The 26,655-nt window shown below is 36.8% G+C and overlaps 1 protein-coding gene across 2 annotated transcripts in view; it reads left to right on the top strand.

Moving 5' to 3' along the window:
• The window catches only part of ARHGAP15 (Rho GTPase activating protein 15), a 588,967-nt gene that overhangs the window by 515,438 nt on the left and 46,874 nt on the right, over nucleotides 1–26,655 (top strand). For both annotated transcript variants that reach the window (XM_058548899.1, XM_058548898.1), the window contains one exon: nucleotides 16,427–16,532. In XM_058548899.1, coding sequence (XP_058404882.1) covers nucleotides 16,427–16,532 — 106 coding nt within the window. The remainder of the gene's footprint in view (nucleotides 1–16,426; nucleotides 16,533–26,655) is intronic.

Consider the following 26,655-nt stretch of genomic DNA (forward strand, 5'->3'; position numbering starts at 1 on the left):
TGTTTAAAACATTCTCCCTATTGCTTACGTTTCTAGCTATTTATTGGAGATTGATATTGCCTTTTTATATCCCTTAAAAGAGAAAATGATTGTTTTTGAAAATATTTTATTTTGAAAATGATATTAATCAAATATGGGGGCTGACTTTGCCCCCATCCCAATTCACTTTTAGTCATATGGCCCATTGCATATGCTTAAATATGTCTGGTCATCTGAAGGCATTTCTAAGATTAACCAACAGGGGGCTCTCTCAAATATTCCAGACATACTGGCTTCTTATGGTTCCAAATTAGTGGTCCATTCCAATCTAACACCAATTTTGAAAAGAATTTAAACTTCCAAATTTAATTTTTGTTTGTCCAACAACTTCTGCATTCAGAATATTTAACTTTTGGTTCCTTGTGTTTCTGCTTAGTAGAACTGGGAGCTAACTGCTGATGCTAACTCTACAGAATAATTTTTCAGCTCATTATGCATGTAAGATGAACTGAAGAACTGAGTCAGTTATCCGGGTGATTTAATCAACGGATATTAATTGGGCATCTAATACGTATAGAAAAATTGAGACAAAAGTAAAGCTTAAGGATATAAATTAGCCAGACACTACTTCATTTCTTGACCTTTCTCTACAAATAGAGGAAGGTTTACGAATGTAGTTTCCAAAAGAAAAGAGAAATTGACGTCACTTAAAGAAGTAGGTATGGGAATAAAATGTGTTTCATTACAAGATGTATAGTAGCCTATTTCTTGACTTAGAAATATTACCATGAAGTCTCATCCTTGAACTTATGTTGTGTTTATAGATTTTATTTTCCACTCTTCAGAGGTTCAGTCCAATAGGCAATATATTCCCTAAGAAAAGAATTTGACTGAGGAAGGATCAGAAACTAGAATATGGAACTAGAATGTATTTACATACACAGCACTGCAAGACCCTCGGTCTTTCTTCAGGTTGCAAATATGTAGTTCTACGGCATTTTATGTCTTCTTTACTCTCCCTGAAAGTACCCTACACCCAATATTTTCACCCGTGAGAAGAAAGTCTCAAACTCTGACTTTGCTTTCTTGATTCTGGAATATATTCGCTAAATAAAAGATTAACTGCAACAGAAATTCCTAGGGGAAAGTTCTAGTATATTATTTTCCTAGAAATGGTTTGATCTGTGAAAATAGTTTATTTTTCTGTGTCATAAAACAACTAAAGTTTATCATCTGTACTGAACACAGAGAATTACTTTTATTATCAAGATAATATATACTCAATATAGAAAATTTGGAAAATGCATTTTGAAAATGGAAGAAAATCATCCATACTCCTGTTATTCAAAGATTACTTACCATGGTTAATATTTTGGTACATTTTCTACTAGTCTCTTTAATTAACTGCTTAGCAAAGCTATAATTATATGGTATCTAAGCAATTGTACAAATTTACTTTACATCGTTTCTTTTAACAGATTATAAAACTAATAAATATTTATTGACGCTAACTTGAACATAAAAGTAAAACAAAGAAAATTAAAATCACTCTGAATTTCATCACCACATTTTGTGGATATTTCCTTTTGAGCTGTTTGATTTGCATTTTTTTTTTTCTCTAGCCTACTTAATTTTAAAACATAGGTAACATAGGAAAATTCATATATAATACCTATCATTACTTGATTTTTTAGTCTTTAACACTTTAATTGTCCCTAGACTCAGTTTTTTCAATAAAATTAGTATAGATATAAAGTATGTCTACCAAAGATTCTTAACAATGGAGTAACCATTCTGCTGTTCACTGAAGCTTTGATTTTTAAGAGGAGAAGAAAAAATTTATTTAGTAACGCAACAGTGCAATGTTCCAATAATGGTGTTTGCTAGCAAACACCAGAATTGAATAGCACAGTCATCATTTGAAATGATCATCGTATGTCAATAGAACTGTCACCTGAACAGTGAAGAGTGGACCACAAGAAATTCATTTCCTGGTACAGAGAACAAAATGGAAGCCAGAGAGAAATAATCCAATGGGGTCTTCCAAGTGTGGGGTCCAAATAAGTAAAGAACATACTTAGTTTTGTTTATAATGTCTCTATTCTTGAGTTACAAATTCAGATTCATCACTTGGTAGGCTCACATAAAGCTTCAAGTGAACTCTTCAGGAAAGCAGTGCTGTTGTAGATCTTTGCATAGATGAAACTCTTTCTGTTGTTTTAACAGGCAAAAGATAATTTAAGTGTTCACACAGTTTGAGGGCTACAATTTTTTCCCCATATAATCAGTAGATACTGCTTTGTTTTACTTTAGAATTTAGTGAGATAAGTCTTAGGAAAGTCTGCCTGATTACTTATTTAGTCTTATTTTGTTTGAATATTTGTAGGATAGTGCTTGATCTTGATCATTCCAAAGTTTTGCCAGAATATATCAAAAGACTGTATCTATTCATGATGTTTTCTTAGAAACTGTCATTTTTAATACTGAGATACCTTTTTTCACTCATAGAAGTTTCTTTAATTTTGTCCTTGATTATTGCATATTTTTCAGATGTTCTGATTTCTTCCTCAAGTTCTAGATAATCTCTCAATTCTCTGACTTCCAACATGTCTTCCTCCTATCGTTTTTTGTTTCCACATTCTGGAGAAGCTTCTTTAGTTTGTCTTCCATATCACTGACGTAATTTTTCTACAATGACAATTTGGCCTTTAATGCAAAATTTAATTTTGTTTTGCATTTTCAGTTTTCACACTTTCTTCACCATCTATCTCTTTATCATCTTATCCTAGTAGCTTTTCCTTTTACCCTGTTGTCTCCCGATAGCTTGCTGATCCTTTTCATTAGACTCCTTGATGTTTCAAATTCTATTCAGGATGCTAAATGGTTTCCTAATTGTCTCGTGGTCATCATGAGAGTTTTGCACTTCTGAGCATTGTTCTCTTATTGGAAATGAGTTTTTTCATGGGTCATGCATTATTGTAAATTTGTTATGTTTACTCATCTCAAAAGGAGGAAATGTATCCAACATTCTGTGCATATTGCCTTTTACCCTCTGCTTCAGTTCTAGTGTAATCTTTGTCTTGGAGCTATACCCAGATGACTAATTAGTAATCACAGCTCTTATATTAATTCTTATCTAGCAAATAAGAATTATTGTCTTATGGCCCTACTATCCTGACATGGAATTTTCTTGCACCATATTCCTTAACTCACTAGCACTCTAAAAGATGAAATACATGAAACATTAGAATTCTAAAAATTTATTCCTAATAGAATTTTGCCAGTCCCCACGCCAGCTATATTTTACATAAGGGACCACAATTCCTATGGTGATATGTGCCATTATCAGGGCATCCGTTCTGCCTTCCACTTTCAACCTCCTCAGTTATTTTATGGAAATTGCTATCTCTAAATTATTGCAGGTAAAGAGAAGTCTTCATCTATAGTTAGAAGGGGGGAATACTGGTGAGAAAGGAAAGAAGGAAAGTATTCACACTACTCAATGGAATTAGCTGTGTAGGAAAGAGGATGCTGCCCAGTCTTTTGGGTTGGCATAGACCCTGAGTTTTTGATTCTAAAATCAGACAGTTGAAGAAAGATAAGGGTGTTTCTATTTGCTTTCAGAAAGGCAGGTTCTCTGGTTCAATAGTTCAATCACACAGGTGGCCCCACCACTGGCATTTTCCAACTAAGTTCAATCTGTCTTGAAGGAAATTACTCTTAACTTTTTGTCACCATGTTGACTGTCAGTTCCTGTTTATTTTAAGAATTCTAGTCTATTTTCTTTATCTTCAAGTATATTTAGTGACAAGTTCCAAGAGGTGGTTAGGTGTTGCCAACAAGATGCCATTTTAAGCCAAAACTCTAGATTTGCATCACCTCTTTTTAGAGGACATCACATTGAAAGTTTGCATTCAAATTCTCCCTTGGACTGTGACCTCTGCCTATAACTTCTTCTTTACATTTGCGTCTTTACCTGGAAATGGTAACAGGCCTGAGAGGAGGATATTTATTTTTAGTCCTGCAATTTGCAAGGTCCTTTGAGCTTCTAAGAAGATGCTTAGAATCACAAAATGTAAATCAATCATTTATCGTAATGATAGATTTCAAAATATTATTTTTCCATTTGAGGGATTTTTTTTTTTTTTTTTTTTTTTTTTTTTGCATTACCTAAACCACACCTTGGTTCTTTATAAAAAGAATTTTGGACTTTACACCATAAAAAAAAAAGTTTCTATTGGCTTGAATTGCTGGTAAGGAGGTGTGCGAATGGCCTCAAGTTATACATTTGCAGAGGAAATATCATCCAGATGCTCAAGTCAACCTTTTCTTGGCAGACAACTAAGAACCATACCAAAACTAAGTCTAAAATCCTTGACAAAAGAATTCCACGATCTCTTACCTTTGGAACGGACATTAATTAAAAGAAACAGTCATATCCCCTGTGATCAGAGTTTAACTACCATTAATCAGAGTTCACCACACAATTAACACTTTGAACTGATTAGCAAATGGAAATCATAGCAAGAAATTTTGAGGTTAAAATAGAGAATGGACATTGCCTAACTCACTGTCCCTTATCTTTTAAAAGAAAAAAAAAATTAAGCACTCCAGTCATAACGAACTGGGCAGATTTTGTTTTCAGCGAGGTGTTTGCCGTTACATATTGCACATAATGTATGGCACTGTTAGGAGGGAAAAATTGGAGTCAAAGTGGCTGGAAAGTTAGGTCTGCTCTGTAGCACTGTGAGATTGTTGACATCTGCCGAGGTTGGAGCGCTCAGTAAGCAGGAAATGGGGTGTCACTCTGAGTGGTAGTTTACCATTATCCTGGCATCCTAATGAAGTGTCTGCAGTGCACAGAGCTTCTGGATGGTATCTTAACGCACGGCTAAGCAAAAGCACTTCTCTCCCTGTCACTGTCATCCATCTGCCTGCACCCTACTGTAGCCAATGGGATGGAACCATGCTACAATGTGCTATAAGCCATTTAGAGTTGCACATTGCATAATCAGTCCCATCAAATATGTAAAAAATGGCTATTATTGGTTATTTTCCTCAAACTCTGGCACCTGGAGTTTGATACATTAAAGTTAAACTTTTCCAAGTGCTGTTTATGCTATTAATTCCACTTCCCTCCACTATGTAAATGGGAATGAGTTGCATCCTCATTGTCTTAAGTCCTGTTAATGTATTGAAAGAGTTGTATGAATATTCATTAAAAACTTCATTATACATCACACTCCGTGAATTTATCAACATGCAATATAATGGAATGGTCATTTTCTTTGAGGTAATTTTTAAGAAAAAGACAAAGAATAAATCAACTCAAATCATAAGATTGGTTGTTGTCATCTCAGAGCACAGTATTTAGTTTGCAGTGATAGTTTGAGGTCTTGCAATAGATTTCTTTAAAGACACAATGCATTTCACCAAGTACATTTGCATTTTAAGCTAGTATTGTCAATGCCAGATGATTAAATTTGATGCTTTAACATTACCTCTGGTGAAATTCAAATGCAGTGGAGAGGCTATCTGTTATTAGGTGGCATAGTAGAGCAAGGTGTGCGTGTAATCCTCCGGAAACTTCTAGATAAACCGTGTATGATCCTCCAGACATGACTGTAAAGCAGCTGGGTTCTCATAGCAAGAATGGAAGTGGTAAGACTGCCACAAAGTTGGGAAGGAGATTTCTGTAACAGGCAGGGGCAACAGGAATCTGCTAAATTGGGGGGTGGGGTGGAGTTAGATAAACAAGAGGGCACAACATAATTCGGTTGCATCAGGAATTTTTTCACAGACATTAAAACTATGGTAAACATAACAGCGGGGTGGCTTGCTCTGCAGCACAGTGGGAAGCTTAACGCCTCTGCCGGCGCTGTGCCTGGCTCAAACCACTGCTAAAAGTCTCCGACTTTCATTAGCACTCAACAATTCACCCAGTTCCCCCCAAAAGGAGGAAAATCCAAGCAGCAGAACCCCTCACTAATTATTGTAAATGCTCCCAGGTTACAGCATTTGGAGGCAATAATGGCAAGATGATGTTAAACTAGAACAAAAGAGTCATTCTGAAATAGAAAAGAATAAAGGGGCTTGTTTGTCTGTTTGTTTCCAATCAGTGTAGCCTTTCAATCGATGGACAAGGCAGTGTTGGAATATTAGACCATCTCTTTATAATGAAATTTTAGACAACCAACCCAAAATGTGTGCAACTCCTTTTGAACTGTAAAAGTACAAGTGAATTTCACAAGTGACCTCCTCCACCACCACCCCCACCCTCAAATTTATACAAGCATGTCTCACGAGTCTCTGAAACAGAAACTGTTTCCTTTGGAGGAAATTTGTAATAATACAAAAATTAATATTGAACCAAAGCTAACAAGGGAGGCAAACTACTAATGCATATCACTGTAAAAAGTACTGCATGTCAGGTGAAGGTTTTTATCAGTGCCCCCCCCAATAATGGAGTTATTTGAGAAAAATATTGGCTTCTTCAAAGGGAGAGTGATTTGCTATTGATGCCTATAAATATTTAAAATGGTAAATTTTTTTAAATGGAATGATAGGTGTTTATTTTCACTAAATCCAGGCTTGGGAATCCGGTTTCTTCGTTCATATCCCCCCAGCTGCTGTCAGCACTACAGCACATCAGCTTTCCTTCATGTGCGAATATTTCTCCAGAACTCATTTGCAAAAGAGTCGAAGCAATATTAAATACCACATCCAACCCTCTTTTAAACACGCAAAGAAATGGGAAAACACATCGCAACTAGACCATTGAGGAAATCCTCCTTTCAAATTTACTGTTTGCTTCACATGCTCGTATAAAATATCCCACAAAGTCCCGTTTGTGATCCATCTGAAACAATCTTGATTTGCTTAAATTGTCACATTCTTCTTGCACATTTCTTCCTAAATGCAAAAATGGCAAAGAATTCTCCTCTCTCTTCATTATAAAAGTGCAGAAATTCTGGCTTGTTTATTCCTAATGGAACACTTGAGAAAGAAGAAAATATATAAATATCTCCTTCAGAAGATTAGTTGTCTCAATCCTTTTAAAAGAGAGTATTTGTTCATTTCTTCCCCGTGGTAAACAACTTGGGCTTTTCATTGCAATTTTCCATTGTCAGAGTAATGCATTTCACTTTACTGACTTGGTTCCATGCTTCAAAACATCGTACCTTTTAATATCCTTATTTCTTCTATACTATATATTAATGTATGTTATTAGGACATAGATAGTTAGGGATAGAACCTAAGCATCTTTTTAAACAAATTTGTTGGAGGAACTTTCTGCTCCATTGTAACTTACTAAAACAGAATCTTAAAAAACTCACAATCTGACAAAATAAAACCATATTTTATTCCTCATGAGAACACATTTCCAAGCTAAGGATTTCAGGCAAGAAATGGCACTAGGGCTTTGAGTATTTCAAATCAAGCATCAGAAATTTTGTCTGATCTACTGGTAAATATTCTACTGACAAGGTCAAGAACAGAAAAAAGTCTGGCCACCAAGACAGAACAGAGAATAAGCATTAAAAAAAAAAAAAGTAGACAGTTTATCAACTTCAATTTCTAAAGTACTGTGCAGCCCTATACGGAAAGGAAAATCCTGTAACTATAATGAGAGTGTGTCCATATGTTCGCCTATGTGATTCTTCAAAAATTATATTAAGGATGTTAATGAGAAAAATGGCTAATATTTTCAAGAAACTATAAAGAAAGAGAGAGAGGGAGAGGAAAGCAAGCTGTGGCAAAAAACCTGGGCTCAGCAGCTCTCTGGGGGAAATGGTGAAATGTGACTATGTGATTTATAATGAGAAAAGGTATCTACAACATACAATTTTCTACCTAGCTGCAAATAATAATTCATAGTGATGTCCCTTCCAGATAAAAGACCTTTGCTATGTAGGACCCATGTGGTAAAATGATCATGATAAATGTCAGACCAGTGCAGGTAACGGCTTTACAAACCATTAAGATTAGCTGGCTCTTTTTTCCGATGATAACAGTAACCATGCTGTGACTCTATGTGGTAATAATATCTCAGTCCTGATAAATGCCAGAGCCAGGCAGAGGTGTTTATCATTCCCAGTTCAGAAATGCTGACTAAAGTTACCACATGTTGCCTGTTTTTCTTCTTTTACAATACTCTCACAATTAAAAAAAAAAAAAGCTGAATCATAAAATTATTTTATTTCCTATCTCTTAAAGGATTTTGATGCTTGTGCTATTAACTCTTCCTTGCTTCCAATGTCACTGTGTGGCCATATCAAATGAACTGACCTGAGAAACAGTCCACTATACTAAACATTATCTCTTCTTCAGAGGTCTTTTGTTCAAAATGAATAGTTATGGGCAAAGTTTAATATGCTTTCTTTAAAAAATATTTTTAACCTAAAGACAGAGAAATACATGTCCTAGTTCACATTTCTCCTAATTGTGTGACTAATCTTAGTTATTTTCAAGTGAGATTATTTAAATCTCCTATAAATTTAATTTGTCTACCAATGGAAAGAGGCAAACACTTATATTAAAAACTTCAAATCCAGAAAGGTATTTGTAGTATTTCCACCCTTGTGAAAATGTACAAAAATAATGCTTAGTATAAATAGCTACTTGAGTCTTTAAAATGAATTGCTGGTTTATGATTAGAAAGATGTCCAATGACTCAAAATTGTAAGACTTGTTTTTAAAAAAAAAGCTTGTAAAACCAGATATGTATGAATAAATATAGTTTAAAGAAAATTCTCACAGAACTGAGTTTCAAAGAAATAAACTAGTGAGCTTTATTTTCTTAGCACCGACTATGGCCTGAGGACGAATTAGTATCATTTATAAGTCACAGAAATTACTTGGCCACCATGACACCTCCAAAATTACTTTGAAAACAAGAAATTCTAGGGAGGGCAGTACAATCATGCTTTTCCTGTGAAGATTGCTGCTGGGGTGTCAGCCATCATCTTACTCTTCAATTCAGACAAAGAGGGGCGTTGCTGCAAAATTGAGGAAGCTTGGTTTAAGAGACAGTTTCAGGTTGGTGAATTTTAGGAACTGTTATCATCCTAAAATTGATACACCAAAGCAATACCCTTTAATAAAAGTTACTTACAGCCTAAACTTGAATACTTTTTCCAAACTTGCCCTCAAAAGTAAGGTCAGTGCTCCAGAAGACCCTAGAATAACATAGAAACAGCTACATAAAAAGAAAAGATGATTTTATTACTTTCCTGAATGTATTTGTGGGTGTATAAAGAAGTTAAGAAAGATAATTCTAAGGCCTTCAGAAATTAATTAAATAAAATGTTACATTCATTGATTTGATAGTAATTGCATTTCTCAATTATTTTTAGTTCTTTTGGTATAACGAGCTAACACCTCAGAAGCTTTTGAGTTTAACGATCATCTTAGAGGAGCCCTTCAGTCAGAAGAAAGATATAAATTTCATATAAGATACTTATATTTTAATAGGTCTTAAATTTAAACATTTCTTATGACATTTTATATTTTATCTGCCCCTCTGGCTTGTAAAATGACAGAAGACAGGAACCAACTTTGTATCTGCCACGTAGGCCTATGTTGCAATAGGCCATGATATATTTGTTTTTTTCAATCACGTATATCTATGCATATGTTTAACACTTCAAAAATTATTTAAGAAATAGATCAATTTATTGTTGTTTTAATAATTCCTTAATTGTTTATTGCCAGAGAGTAGGAGTAGAGGTAGAAAGAAATAGAGGTTGCACTTAAAATAAGATTAGGTTTGCTCCTAACAGCATGCTCTGATGGCCTAGCTCCTCCTGGACAGACACCAGAAATGGCCTCTGGAAATGATGCTAAACTGGCCAGATGCTGAAGCTTTCCTCACAGGTTAAAGAATCCACGGGCTTATGGCAATCAATTGGCCAGAGTATTTTTGTTACCAACATTGATTAGCTATGGAGAGTTATTTCCATTTTTAAACGTCTTCCTAAGAAGGGCTTCTTTATTCAAAAATCAGACAAAACATTAACATCTCCTGGAAGGAGAAACTATGAATACAAGAGAAGTCTGGTGTGTCAATGAGTTGATTCGGTCTAATTCTCAGGTAATCCTCACTAGGGAAAGAAAGAAATCTTAACCTCAGTCAAGTAGATTCAGTTCCTGCTGCATCGTTCCTGCTCTGCAAGTTACATACCTCTGTTCTCAAATTCAACTGTTTTGACATAGATTATCAACACCTAAAGTCAAATTTACCAGGTACCTGCAGGCATTGAGGTTGTGCCTTCCTTTTAATTAAATATAAAATTTGGCTTTTCTGGTTTGGAGGGGAGGGAGGAGGGCAGAGTCTTGAAAAGTTGCAAATTGCCAACCACAGGTTAGCCTGAAGGCCATGGTTATTCCTTGTTTATGGTACAGTGACACTTCTATTTATGATACACTATATCTACTTATGAATTATAACCAAACACTCTTTGATAATGGACAGCATTCTATGTATTTACAAAACTAACACATACTCTGTTAGTTAGTTCTGAACAGGGCTGTTCCTGTTTTTAGGAAAGGGTACTAAAGAATGAAATTTATGGCTTCCTATGATTTTGGAAACAAGCTTGAACTATGAGCAATCATGTGTCAGGACTGATAAAGAGGATGATTCCAAAGAAAGATTTTAATGGGAAGGGGACTTACATTTAATGAGCACTTATTTTATGTGCATTTGTGTGCACTGAAACATTTAATTCTACGAACAATCCTACAACATATGTATATGGGTTTTTTTGTATTTTTAAATAAGGAACTAGAAGTGTGAAGAGTTCAAGCAACTTGCCTCAAATTATGCAGTACAGCAAGAATTCTAATGTAGTTCTTTCAGACTCCTTCACAATATATCGCTTCTCTTACTTTATAACATGAGTTTAAAGTATATGTCTATTTATGAGCCTTGAACTTGTGCCTGAGTGTTTGTCCCTCAGGTAAATATAAGTTACTTAAAGAAATTTATCAAGCAATTGTTGCCATGCCTTGGTTGATTCCTCAACACTTAACTGAAGTTTTATAATTAAAAGGCATATCCTCAAAGATTTGTATCTAGTCATTAGGTACATTGAAACAAATAAAACGTACCCTGAAGATACTCATTCCTCCTATAAGCCAGGACAGTCTCTAAATCCTGAAATGGTCATGATACAAAAAGTATAAACTGAGTAGAAACTAAACTGCTTTCTTCCAAATATAGCCCTGACATATAAGTGACTACCATTTTTTCATACAGGATGCATTATACATTCCAGAATAACTTTGAGAAGCAGAACAGCTGTGATATTGCTGACCTCTTTAAAACAAAGGAGTACAGTTGTCCTTTTAGAATTACAGATAAATAGAATGAATAGTACCTCCGATACACTGGTTTCTGGGAGAATCTTGTCTTTTCTTCCTCTGAGTGAACCTATATAACAAAGCAGAATTAATTTTGAAATATGATTTAACATGTGGCTATAAATAAGTTAAGAATAATAAATACATGGATGATAAGGCCGGAAAAGTGTCCAGGGGTCATCAGGTCTAGGGTTCTGCACTGCACAGAACTCTTTCCATCATTGTACAACTTTATCTTATCTCTTTGCAAAAGGCATTTGGTTGTAAATGTCCTTGTTTTAGTAGCAACATTTCATGCAGATAAATGCAAATGTAACTATCATAAACCATATTTTTAAATATGTGTCCTCAAAACCATGAATCAAGGGAAAACTATAAAGCCACGTCCTTATATAACATTAAAAGCTATTTCAAATCATGTAGGAGATGTTGCTTCTCTGAGTAGCCTGGAGTTGCTTTTGAAGAAGCTCATTTACAACAGAATTCAGTTGTAACTGAGCAGCGTAGTTTGAGAATATGGGGCCAGGTAGGTGAGGAGTGGGCGTTTAGTAAGAAAGAGTTTACTATTTTAATATGTACATGCACATTGTGTATATTTTTACATATCCACTTTTTTCCACTATTGGGTGGCAAAAAGGAAGTACTACAGAAAGGTTTTGTATGCAGTTGTGGGTTCATAGCTTAGAGATTGGATATGGGTAGGGAACTAAAATGGAAGTATTAAAGAGCACAGAGTACATACAAAAATGAATCATAAGGGAATGAGGGTGGGAGCAAATGTGAGTGAAAAAGGAAAGAATTGTGGAGTTTATTATTGCTGGAAGAATGGTGTATAAGTCTCTTAGTATACGATTTACCTAAGAGATTCTCTAATTCTCCATGTAGAAAATCTTCCTTTTTCCACCTTTAGTCATAACATAAAAGTCAGAGAGAGATATCTCAAAGTCTTCTTAAAACTCTCAATATTTCACAATAATGAGAAACCATATGCTGAAGGAGAAATATGCTGGAGAAATGTCAATAGAAAATGCTGTCTTTCAGATGCTCACTGAATCAGTTGAAGACCGTTGACACATCTTTAGCAAGCTGTGTATGAATCTTAGCTCATTAACCACTCCTGTATTATGTATGATGATTCCAGCTCCTAATATGACACATCAATAAACCAGATCTGAAAAGGTGTCATTTCAATTTTAGTATATCCAATTGTATTTTTAGATGTTCCTCCACTTAGAAGTGTTTGTGTTATTTCCTGATTTTACAAGCTATGGAAGAGTGGGTGTGGTATTGATTTGAATGGGAAACCACTGCTTTCCTATAACCTTTTCAAACATTTTGTTCTGATTATGTTGTAAGAAAAATAAACTATTGCTCCTTAATAATATTTCAGCCCTCTTTAAGCCATTGTCCAGTTCCCCCTCCATTACTTAAGTATAACTTAGCCACAAACATGTATGTACCAATATTTAATTGTCCAATTCCACAAGTATGTGTGAAAGCAGAGAAAAAGAAAAAATATTTCTGTAAAATATTCTTCATGTAGGACATTTCTCATAAGCAGATATGGGAACCACTATATACTTTTATAAGAGTTCTTATATGTAACTGAACTGCTCACCAATCAGATCATCAGTCTCTCTGCCTATCACAAAGTATTTATGTCTGGCTACCACAGCAATTGTATTGGCACCAACTGGCACCAACTCAGTTCAAGTTTCAGCAACTATATCTTGAATGCTCACTGCAACCAGATAGCATGCTTACTGCTGAAAATAAAGGCTGAACCAGACCCAGCATGGGCCTCGGAAAAAGGGAAGGGAGAAAGGGGGTGAACATTTATGGAGTACTTACTTTTTACTAGTCACTGTGCTGGGTACGTTACATACTATCTTGTTTAATCCATAAAACTAGCCTTTTAGATGATATTATTCAAAGAAAGTAAGAAACTTGCCCAAGACCACACAGCTAATAAAAAGCTGTTACAGAATTCAAATCAAAGGTCTGTCTATTCCAATCCAGGTTCATGTCTTTCATTTGTTCACTAATTCATTCATTTAATCCACTATATGCCTGTATAAGAGCTGCCTAGCTTTATAGGAAAATGCCCAGTTTAATGGGGGAAAATTGACAGGCAGCAGAAATACCATGTGGAGTGTTGTATAAATAGAATGTTCTAACCACAATGGAACACAGAAGAGGGAGAACTGACTCTGTTTAGGGAAGTTCACATTTCTTTTATCTGGTGGTTGAAAAGACTTGGTAAAGTTTTAATTCCTGCCCAAGCACCATGGCAGTGACCTTGCAAATTCAAATATTTCCAATTAAGCAACCCTCAACCTTTCTGAAACCCTCCCTAAAACTGAGGTTTGCTGGATGTAGCCATTTGGACCACTCTCTTCTTAATTATCTGTCAAGCTTAATTTATGGCTGCTACTTCTGTAGTTGTCAATGTCAACTGGTCCCTTTTTTGGAGACTCAGCCATTAACCTGGTCATACTATGGCCAGAGATTTCAGTGAAATTAGAAAGGTCTTCTCTCCTCCCCTCCTGTCCCTCTCCCCTCCCCATTCCTCCCAATATCATCTTTATTACTTGAACCAAGTGGTTCACCAGATCCTCAGGTAAATTATACTACTAGCATCATGCCAAACTATGCAGAATGTATCCACCTTATGAATATACAAATGTATATATATGTATACGTGTATGCATATCTATGTGTATATATGTCATTGGTCTGTGATATTAGCTTCAGATGGCTGAATACAAGGTGTTCAATTATCCCCATTAGCTCTGTCCTGAGCATACTATTCTGATTTCACTCTCATCTTTATTGACTTGTTTTACTTCTTTTTCTGAGTTTCTGGTATCCCATAGGCTCCAACTGGTCCTATGAATGATCACGGTTTCTTACGATCATTGAGCTACAAGGGGGCTTTCTACCCTTTTGGCAGAAAGATTAGATCTGCTGTTGGCTATGATGTTGCAAGTGGCTTTTCTTTTTTTTTTCTCTCTCTCCCTTTTGTCTGTTTCACTTGCAGTTGTCCAATCCATATTCTGTTGGAACTCTTCTGAGAATAACTGCGATTTTTTTCAAAGCTTTGACTGTGTGAGGCATTATTGATAGGCCTTTGTGGTTTTAGGAGGAAGAAGAAAAGCTTCCAAGCAGAGTTCTACTAGGAAGACTGCCCCAACCCCACTTTGGCCAAATACCATCTTCTGCAGGACATTTTCCTATGATTCCCTACAAAAAGTTTCTTTTGCAACAGCGTATTATAAAACAAAACAAAACAAAACAAAAAAACCTGCGTTTCTGAACTAACTCTTTGTTACCCCACTATATAAAGTTTATATACCTAATAACAGGTGATTATGAATTGGGTTTTTGAAAGTACATCATGTTAGGAACTGTGTTTGGCTTTAGTATTAGAGAGCCATTCTCAAACTCTTCAGTACACAAGGACTTATCTTCTTATGTCAAACATACCCAGAGATAGGCAGTACAGGACTGGTCTGACTGCTTCACAGATTCACAGAAGCTTCTTCAAGCTGTGTGTTCCACTCTGCATGGCCTCAGTTCTCAAGGTCATTTCATGGTACAACCATTCCATCTACATTCTGAGGAGCAGAAAGGTAAAAGGGCTAAAAAGCGAAATCAGCTCCCTGTACACAGCCTCCTCAGAAGTCCCATACAGCACTTTGACTTAAGTCTCACTGACCGGACTTGGTCACACGGCCACTCCAGCTGCCAAGGAAGCTGGGAAATGGCCTCTTTTAGCTGGGTATACTGCCATTCCCTAAACAGTGGCATTGTCTTGCTAAGGAAGTAGAGAATGGATATTGGGTGGGTGTATGCCTGACATATTATTCTCATATATCACCTTCTCCAGCAGAAGCCTCTTTAGAATCATAAGAAGCTCTGTGCTAGAACTTAGAGATAAAGAATAGAAAGGAAAGGTACCTAATCAGTGTATATAAATGTTTAAGTTCAATAAATAAGTACAGTTCTAGGCCCTGGTTAAAACTATGGTAAGACGCATTCTCAAGCATACTGAGTAACTCAGTTCTTACTATGCCATACATGCCCATAAAGGAAAAAAGAAACACAATGAAGGGAAGAAATCTATGTGATATGTAGTTTTGAATAACTTTCTATTTTTTTAGATGTATATGACTAGGTATTAAGCTTTCAATTTTTATTTTTTTGCACCTTGTTATTTTACATCAAAAACAAAATGTGTTAGGGAGAAAGGATAGCATAGAAGTAATAAAAAAAATTCTTTACTCTTTCACAAGATCAAGTAAACAATAGAATATTTGTAATTGAATCACACTGTGTGTTCTTGTGTGTTTGTTTCCCATTGCCACTGTAACAAATTACCGCAAACTCAGTGGCTTCAAACAACACGAATTTATCTTACATTCCTGGAGGTCAGAAGTCTGAAATCAGTTTCGCTGGGCAAAAATCAAGGTGTTGGCAGGCCTGTGCTCCTTCTGGTGGCTCTATGTCCTTGCCCTGTCCGGTTTTTACAGTCTGTCTTCATTCCTTGGCCCAGGGCCCTTCATCACATAGCCATTTCTCCTGCTTTCTTTGTCACATCATCTTCTATCCCTGACTCTGATCTCCCTCTTAACCACCTTGGTGATTACACTGGGCCCACACACATAATCTGGAGTAATCTCCCCATCTTAATCACATCTGCAGAGTCCCTTTTGCAATGGCAGCTAACAAATTCACAGGTTCCAGAGATTAGGACATGGACATGTTTGAAAGGCCATTATTCACCCTACCACAGCTTGTAAAATAGTAAAACATTTATGCAAACTGATTCAATACCTGATCTTAACCGGAAGATCGTGTTGAAGCCACACTGTTGCTGCTTTCGTATTACCATGATGTAATTCTGAGTCAAAATGAAGAAACTCCATGACAGCGATGTTGAGTACACCTCTTCCCTTTGCCTGCTGATTAGGACCTTAAATTGCTAAGTCTTAGTCCAAAATTCTCCTAAGAAAATTCCCTCATGTACCTATGAAATCTCACACTTTTCTAACCTTGATTTTTAATTTATTTTCTTTTTCAGAAAAGCAAGACAACAACACAAGAATTGAAACTATAAAGTCTCTTGTACAAAAACTCCCTCCACCTAATCGTGACACCATGAAAGTCCTCTTTGGACACCTAACTAAGTAAGTTGTAAGCGTTTCTGGTTGTCATATACTCATTTCCTAAATGAGCAATATTTAATTTCAATTCTCTAAGACAAGAGTTTCCACATGCATCTATCTCAGATTTTCCCTTCTAGCTAACCTAAGTCTTCCTGCAGAAGCTGCAGAATGTACTAGAGGTAGGAAAGGAAACCTACAAAAGGAACTTCTGAATGAATTTATTTTTCCTGGCCTTTCAACAAGTAGATCTTTGCTAATTGATTGTTAGAACCATAGTCAGAGCCCTGGGATGAGCCTTCTTTGTTATCTACTATAATTGGAAGAGCATGAAATGGTTCAGACATGAGTTTGAAACCTAGCCCCACCATATGCCAAGTGTTGTGACCACAAATAAGTTACTTAAACTCTCTGAAATCCAATTTCCTTATCTATAAAACATTGATTCAGATCGATAAGGTGCCATATGTGTAAACAGCTAAGAGGAGAGTATTCCAGGCAGTAAAAAAAGCAAGTGTAAAAACCCAGTGGACCCCAAGAACTTCATGTATTTGAAAAGCAGAAAGCAGGCCAGGATGGCTAGAGCTGAAGGAACTAGTGGGGTAGTGGTAGGAGTTGAGGTCACAGACATTAGGACAGTATCAGATCATGTAGGTTCTTGTGGGCCACAGTGAGAGATTTAGATTCTATTCTAAATACAGTGAAAAACCACAAAGAGTGCTAAGTTGAAGGAGTATAAGAGATCACTGTGGCTGCCATGTGGAGAATGGATTGCAAAAGTGAAACCAGGGAGACCTATTAGAAGGCAATCATATTGGTCCAGGCAAGAGATAATGGTGGCTTGAGTGGACCCCTTAGGGAGATATTTTAATGATGGGTCAGATTGGATTTGCTGCTGGTAGGGAAGCAGTGAGGAAGGGAAAGGAGAAATCAAGTGTGCCTCCTAGGCTTTGGGCTGTGGCAAGTGAGGAAATGGTAGAGCCATGAAGAAAGATGGGTAAAAGTGGTGGAGGAGCCTATAGAATAGGAAGAGCAGACTGGAGAGCTCCATTTGGAACATGTTAAGTTCGAAATGACTGTTACTCATTTGCCTTCTGTTAACACCTTCTTCAGATAAGGACGAGTGCAATGCAAGCGATGAGGTTTTAGCTTTCACCATATATATATAGTAATGTTGAAGCCAAATAGATTGGGTAGTTAGCTTTTGTGAGATTAAATCTTCTTAATCACCCATTCCTTGGTTCGAGTCATTCCTGCAGATTATTCAACTAATCCATTGCATGATTTTTAATTGTAAATGTAATACATGCAATTGCATAGGCAAAACATTTAAGCAATAGTGGTGCATATAGATTAAAAAGTGAAATTTGCTTACCAGTCACTCTTAGCCATCTGAGCAGAAGTGACTACATTTTTATATATATCCTTCCAGACCTGTTTCTAAGCACATGCAAACATATGGGTGTATGGTTGTTTATCGTGTTAAAGTATATCATACTGTACACATTGTTCTGCAACTATTTTGCAACTCATGGACAGCCTTCCATTTCATTAAACAGACTTATCTGGTTCTTTCTAATGATGACATGGTATTCCTCAGTAAGGATTAGTCCATAATTTGCTTAACCAGTCACTGCATTAGGTAACACATTTTAACCTAACTCATTATATTAGTTTCTTTCTTATTTTACTCCCAGAGGGGAACTTGTGTCAAAGTTCAGAACATCCCCTATTGTTAGAATGTCCCTTCTTGTCACCTCTACTTACTAGCTATAGTGGGAAACCCAGTGTGGTTTAGTGGAAGGATCTTGGGCTTTTAAAGAAATAGAAAGAGAAAGAGAGATCTAGAGTCAAATTCTTGTTCTATACTTTATTCCCTTTATGATCTCAGGCACATAAAATCGGATTAAATAATATCAACCATATCTTGTGGTTATGAGAATTAAATGAGATAATGCATATAAAATGCCTGGCACAAGGTAAGCATTCCTCAAATGTTAATTCTTTTCCCTTAGGATCCAGACACACCATGAAAGGTGTTTCAAGTTACAAGTAAATACTAGAGTGCTTATCTCAGTAACTTTAACTGGACAAAGTCATAAAACAAATGGAAAAGTATACTCTCTAATGCTATGCAATACCCAGTCTTGGAGATCTTGAGAAATATCCATTACTCAGTCTCAATTATTCCTTTTTTTTTTTTCCCAACGGGAAGAACAGCTATAAAATGAAAAAACTGAAAGTCAGCTAAATCCTCCTTTGAAAAAAATAAAACACACAGATGAGAATCTATTCAATTAAAAATCTTCAAAGGATGAGACTCTTCACCTTCGTGCCACACAATCCCAGTATTAACAATTAATGCCTGATCGTGTTTCTTATATCTAAATTAATTTCCTAAATTTGTTAGAACTTTCATTCAGTTCACTAGAGAGGGAAATAGATGTTTTTAACTAAAATTTAAGATCAGATTATTATATCACCTTCACAGCATTCACACGTTATAAGCTTTCTCATTATAGATGGAGAGAAAAGTGTTATTTGCTAGCCACCAACTTTTCTTGAGTAGTGTGACCATATTCCACCCTGCACTGATTTATAAACTGGGTTTAATTATGCACAAGTGTGTGCACATGATTATATCTTGTTAAGCATTTCTTGCTAAGTTTTTGATAAACAGCCAATCGTGGCATGTCATCAAAGCCTGAGAAGACTAAATAAGAAGATTGTTTAACGAGAATTTAAATATATTCATGTTTGAAAGAATCATTAGAATGTTTTCCTTAGTCTTGATGCATTTGGTAGTTCTTCAGAAAATCTACCGTCAACACTTGTATGTAGTGTTTATTCCAAATTGTTGCAAATATATATATTTTGAAGTTTGTTTAGTGAGGGTCAGGGAATGTAATGAAGTGCCAAAAATTCCACTTGACCTACGTACTCTACAGCCAGCAGAGTAGAGCTCCATTTTTGCAGAGCTCTGAGTTAAACAAACATTCCCTTGAAAGCAGAGCAACTGCTAACTGAGAAAGCTTATTACAGCACAGTTGGACTAGAAGGTGGATGCAAGTCCTGTCCACAAAAGCCGGAATTTTTAAAGGGTTGTGATTATATTAAGCATAAGATTACACAATGGCTGCACAGGCTGAATAGTCTCAGAGTCCAGAGTCCTCATTCCTGATCAAACTCAAGGTCAAATTCTCTGCTTTTGCTGTGATAGCTTGAGACCAGAAATTCAGAATAAGCTGTCATCTCAAAACGCCATCAACTGGAAACCTTTATTAATAGCCACTTTCATAGATTGATGTTACAGTGATAAATACTGGAAGGTCCTATGGTACCTTCTGAATCATCATATAAATGGCAAGTTCTGTCTCTATAAAATATAAGTGTCAAATGCACTTTCCTATAGACTGCTTTTTTGGAAAGGCAGGAAGGCAAAACAAGATGAAGTTAACGGGAAGGAGGACCTAAAAGAATAAAGTGTACTTGCTGATGGGTCATAGTCAGGGGTTGAGGGCCACGCAAAAGAGTTACATAAGAAACAGAGAACCACTGAAACTTTTTCTATCAGACAATTGCGTGATGTGGTCAGTGTTTATGAAAGAGCCGTCTGACAACAGAGTGTAGGGTGAACGAGATAGAAAGAGAAAAGAACCCAGGAGGCCACGTGGAATTTGTATTCAGATTGGAGTGATGAACCTCAAATGGTCCAATTCTTGAAACTTTTCAAAGAAAAAGTCCACACAATTTTTTATTTCTTTCATTTCTTTATCTCCTATATCCAGTCAGTCATGGAAATAAGTCTGCGGTTTCAGTGCTGGGTAATCGTGAAAATAATCCCTTGGACAGCAATAAAAAAAAAAGCAAGAGAAGATATTGTTTAAAAGGGTACACTTTTCTCCATTTTGCAAATGCAGACAGGAGAAAGAGGAAGATGAGGTTATAGAAAACTGATGACATAGGATGAATCCCATTTTGGCAAGTGTGTATCAAATGAAGTCCTCTATGTGCTACTGGTTGGGATGTACCAACCAGCGTGCCGGGAAAGCCATATCTGGAATTCATCTCAAGAATGAAACCCTTTCAAATCTTCATACCTTTTGAGCTAGTCATCTTAACTGCTTGGACTCTATTCTAAGTAATGTGGGTTTGGGGGGAAGTTTATGCAAATAAAATGGTTTATGACAGTACTATTTGCACTGGTGGCAACTTGGAAACAACTTCGTGTTCAGTGATGGGGAAGGTTATATAGAATATGGTACATCATATCAGCCTAGTGAAATGTAGTTTATAGCTAATTATTTTTTTAATTTGGGAAGTGCTTGTGTTAAGTTAAAGTCTTACAATATTTTATATTGTAAGGGATACAATATTTTATATACTCAAAAAGAGTATAACTATAAATATGTGAAAAAATTGTACATCTGGAAAAGACTGTAAAGATATTTGCTGAGATGTTAATATTTTTTTCTTAGAGTTGTTGAATTATGAGAGGTGTTTTTCCTCATGTGTTTCTTTTTCTCTCCTAACAATGGTGTAGAAGGAGACACTGAGGTTAAGAGAACAGGTGAAGGGAATAGCTTTGGAGTTAGGCAGACCTGAATGTGAGGCTTGGCTCTGCCACTGACTGGAGGTGTAACTTTGAACAAGTCACTTAACTCTAAGTTTCCTTTTTCCCATCTGTAAAATGGAGATCATAATAAAACCTACTTCTGTGATGAGGAGTGAATGAATAATGCTTTTAAAGAGTCTTGCACGGTACCTAGCATCTATTAGATTCCAGATAAACATTATATATCAACAATGTATGATTTTTATAGAGAAATATAAAATAATTTTTAATGAAATAAATATAGGAAGAATTACAGAGTCTAGGTTGCCAAATTTCCTGGCTTCCCGAAAATTCCTTAACTCACCACAGAATATTTCTCCAAAACCTGAGTTTCTATACTAGCCTGACTCAGCCGGTTTGACAAACCACATGACACCTCCATGCTGTGCCCAGTCTCCGTGCAAACTCCCCAGTCCAACTCAATTCTGTCACCAACTCTCCATCAACCTGATCCGCATCGTGTCCTGTGTTCTCAGATCCAACTGTTTTCACCTTCGAAGTGGTAGTTTGCTGATAAGATAATCTAGTCTGCCTTACTTTAAGGCAGGCATAAGGAGGTTGGAGATAGGCATAGGTCTTCCTGTGCTTCTTGTCTGGAGCCTCCCAGTTACAGCAGTTTCCTTGGGATGGTTCTCTTGCCTTGTCGTCTAACTTATCAGAATGATTCTCACAGTAAGAATTTCCTGCCAGGCAGAACAGCACACTGGCTTTGTGGAAGCCTGGTAAGTGAGATATTTTGAAGCCAGTAGGGCCTTACCCTATGCCTCAAATCCCCAGTGTAAACACTCCTAGAAGTCCTATCAACTACATATCCAACTAGAACTGGCACCGACCCTTTGAAGTTCTGGAATTCCTGTTGCCATTACTATTAGTAAGGTGTTCTAGCTATTGCTGAAGTCTTTTCCCACATTTTTATTTCCAGGATAAAAGTAATACATGATAATTACAGAAAATTTAGAAAATAAATACAAAAGTATTTCCACTGAGATAACTTGAACTCGGCAGCCAGATTTACTTTGTGGCATGCATTTTGGAAGCCAAAACAATCTCAAATTTTTTGAGGGGGGGACATAAAAGAACAATTCCCGTATAAGTATATATTGTTCAGAGAAAGTCAAAATGTCTTAGAAATGGGTGGCTTTTAGAGAGGATTTATGAAATAATGTCATTCATTAATTTTCAAAAGTAGCCTTGGAAGAATATATTTGCTGGAGACTTTAGATGCAAATAAACATAGGAGACTTGCACTTTGTAAAATGGGTTGAAAGGAGCTAAAATTTTTCCCTTTTGCATTGACTAAGAAAATCGTCCAGCTGTTCATAGAATTCCAAGGTGAAAAAATGATATGGCTGAATAGACAAATCTCATGGAAGCACGCCAGTTGAATGCCTCCTTGAAAGGCGAAACATCTGAGCTGTGGCTACTTTGTGAGAGTAAACTGATATTTAAAGCTTCTCTGTGGTCTTCATGGATGTTAAATAAAATATTCTACAAAAGCATGTCAGAGGCAACTCAAACGATGATGACCTAGAAATAAGGGTTGCATGAGGAAACAATGATAAGCAAATAATTCGTTTACCCTCTCTTTACAATGGCACTGTGGGCTTTTTGGGGGGAAAAAGATGAGACATAGCTGAAGAATGGACTTGAAAGCCTATGAGCCCTCGCCCTTCTCTCTGGTGGTCAAGAGCCTTGACTAGTGAAGCTCTCTGCCTTCCGTCAGACCTCTGAATGCCCAGCTCTGGTGTGCACTGGAGCAGGCTGTGTTTTTCTGTGCTGTCTTCTGGCACTCCACCCTTTTTCTGTACACTTTGGTCTCTCATCCAACCACAATACCTGATATCCAACGATTTGCAGGCCGTGGGTATTTTTACTGGAAAATGAGGAACCTGTGCAAATTGTTATTTTCTTTTTTCTCTCTTTTTTTCTTTTCCTTTTTTTTTCTTCCTGAGGGACATAGGCTGCAAGTTGTTTGAAATAAGCCAGAAACCTAAGAGCTCCTTTGCTTGTGTATTTGAAATGGCACCCTAATCACTTTGAAGAGCTAATGTACTTCCTATGGGCCTGAAATTTCTCAACTGGACTCCCGTGGCAGAATTTGGCCTGGTAGTTAAGAAAATTAATTACTCTGATCGTGAGGATGAAGCAATAGTTCCCAACTCCCTGTAGTAATCATTAAAATGTCATCTACTTAGGAGACATCTTGGCATGGGATTTATAAGGTTTGTGAGCTGGGGACTAAGGTTCAATGATCCTTCCAGTGGTGGATCCTTGTTCTGGAGGAAGGCCTTGAGAGAGAAAGTTTTTAAGACGGGAGTGAGATTATTACTTTAGATCTTTCGATTTAAAATTTGAACGGTAACATTAACCGCTGAATAATAGGAATTAAACAAAACCTAAAATGGCTACTGCCGTCTATCATTGTCTTCTCTATTATTAGTGGTGGCCCACCCCACAGGGGTATTTCCCTCATGAGAGGTAAATTTTTTAAGTTGCCCCACCCTTCTCCACTGTGAATCTTGGCCTTTTACTTAATGGAAAGAACCAGGGATTTGGAATCAGAAGACATAGGCTCAAATCCCAACCTCAGCCCTTAGAAACTGTCCAACATTAAGAAAACCTTTTAACGTCTATAACCCTCCCTTTTGCTCGTGTGTGAAATAGGTCAAATCAATTCACACTTGCGAAAATATTTAACTTCGAAATCCTATCCACCCATTCCTTCAAGAAGTCTTAAATGGGCACCTACTGAATTCCAGGCACTGGACTAGATCAGAGGTTGGCAGACTATGGCCCATGAGCCACATCCAGCCTGCTGCCTGTTTTTGTCAATAAAGTTTTATTAGAACACACATGCACATACATACCTATATGTTTGTGTATTTCCGATGACTGCTTTCACACTACAATGGCACGACTTAAATAGGCAAGAGTTGGAACAAGTTGCACAAAGCCAAAAATATTTATTCTCAGACTCTTTACAGGAAAAGTTTGCTGACCCCTCACTTGATACTAGTGGCGTAAAAAGGACTCCTACTGTAACTTATCCTATAGTCTCCTGGGATAGATAAATTACTAAACAATTATAATAAATATGATATGATATCACAAGACACTATGAGAACACTGAGCAGGAGCTGAAATTTAGCCTAGAGAAACCAAAGAATGCCTCCCAGAGATGACACGGGATATCTTTAAGATTGTCAGTTTGGCAGACAACAGGCCTGCTATAAGCAGAGAGAATATTGTGTACAAAGAGGCACGGAGGAGAACTACAGTGTGGTAAAGAAATGGCGAATCCTCTGCAATGGTTGGAGAATTAAGAAACATAAAAGAAGTGGCAGAATATCAGCCCAGAATGTAGTAAACTAGAGCTAAATTGTGAAGAGCATCATATGAAATTCCTTCTGTAGACGTTAAGTAAATCACCAAAGGGTCTGAAGCAGAGAGATAAGGTGATGCAATTTGTATTTATGAAGATCACAATCTTTGTAAGTGTGAAGGATAGCCCAGAGGAGGGCAACACTAGAGACAGAGAAACCAGTTAAGAGGCTGGTATGATAGTCCAAGCTAGAGATCCCAAACTAAGGGAGAGGTGAGGGGAATGGAGAAAGGAGATGGATACAAGAGGCATGGGGGAGGTCGATTCAACAGGACATGCTCACCAAGTGCATGCAAGAGGTGAGGAAGAAGGAAAATTCCAGGATGGCACCCAAGTTTTGAACTAGCTGAGTAGTGATACCGTGAACTCATATAGAGGAAAACAACAAAATTGGAGGCATGAAAGAAGATGGCATTTTTTAGACATGATGTGATTTGGTCATTGTTTATATTCTGTTAGTGAGATCCATTAGAGGATAAGAAATATATATTGGGAATGCAAGAACAGTGATTGAGATCTACATATAAATTTGGGTGTCATCAGTTTAAAGATGGCAATGGGATAAGGTCATGAATAACCCCAAGGGATGATGTGAAGCTGGAAGAGAGTTGAGGACAGATTCCTGGGGATGTCTAACATTGAAGGGGTGGTCAGAGGAAGAGACTGGGAAAGGAGTCTGAGAATGGTATGCATGAAAGAAAACTTGGCAAGAGCAGAGGTATTATATTTTGTGATTAAAACTATTACTTCCACAAAGGAGGCCTATAAAATTCTTGTGATTACAGATCATTGGGAAGAATTTCTAGTGATGACTAGCTACTCTTCTAACCTTCATCCTTTGGCTCTTGAAAGATCACAGGAACAGATATAATAATGTAGCAGAAAAAAAATGTTATTCTATAGCATAATCAGGTCCCGAAATATTGGTAAGATGGAAATTATAGAGAACTGACCTGGTCCCTTCTGCCATCAGAGCATAGGCTCCAGGCGGACAGGAATTTGTGTCACTTTGATTCCTGCTATATTCCCAGAGCCTTGCACAGAGTCCCACTCATTATAGATACTCAGTAATTTTTGTTGAACAAATAAAATCACATGACTTCATCGAACAAGAAGATAATCTGATACCAGTGATGACTCCAGTTAAAATCAACTGGAATCTTGGAAACTTGACAGATTTCAGACTAGGACTAAGGAATATTCCATTTTGACGATATTGGTTAGTAAACTGTCCTCTCAAGTTTCTCTCTCCTCACCTGATATTTATCTTTTCATCGTGAGGAAAAGAAGAACAGTTCCAATGGTAAAAGAAGCGATATTAATATCACGACTGCACGTTAAGAGGCCCTGAATACAACAATGAATGAGTGCTAAAAGAGGCTGACCCTAGTAAGAAAGCCTTGGTCAGGGAATCTGTGACCACCGTTCAGTGTTGGAGCCTGTCAGATCAATCACTGTGGTCCATGGTGGGGCTGCCAGTTCTTCTGATTTCTTGATTATCTGGGATTTGTAACAGATATTGGGTATAAAAACTTAGTTTTATATCTTCTGTCATTACTCCCCCTACTAAATTTAAGAATCTCTACCACATCTGTCTCCTAGCCTATCAACCCCGCCTCCCTGTCAATCGTTTGTTCCAGATCCAATATTGAGTTCCTACTACCTTGAATTACTTAGCATTAGGTGAAGCAAAAAAAAAAAAAAAAAATCACCATGATTACAAAAGCTTGCCCTATGCTATTAAGTGTATAAAGAAATTTGGTTCCCTTGTTTTATGGAACAGCAAACTTCAAAGTGGAAGGGGGAAAAAATCAACCAGACCTCAAGTCACCTGATTTCCAGTCCACTAGACCACACTCTGCTTTCTTGCCAATACCAATACTCGATTGTGTTTCCAGGGAAGAAGGAATAGTAAAACAAAGAGTGAGCAAGACGAGCCAACTGAGATACAGGCACAGGCCCATCGCTTCAATTCCCTTTTTCTAATGGATCACCAGCTATAATCCCAACTCTTTAAATAAAATTGCCTAACTAACTGGTAAACTGACATATTTATATAAGGAGTTCTTTTGATCTCTCTCTCTCTCCCTCTCTCTCTTTCTCTCTCTGTCTCTGTCTCCCTCTAACACATTGCTTTCCACCTAAAAAAC

Source organism: Diceros bicornis, chromosome 10 (genome assembly GCF_020826845.1).
Source record: "Diceros bicornis minor isolate mBicDic1 chromosome 10, mDicBic1.mat.cur, whole genome shotgun sequence".
In the NCBI taxonomy this organism is placed as follows: domain Eukaryota; kingdom Metazoa; phylum Chordata; class Mammalia; order Perissodactyla; family Rhinocerotidae; genus Diceros; species Diceros bicornis.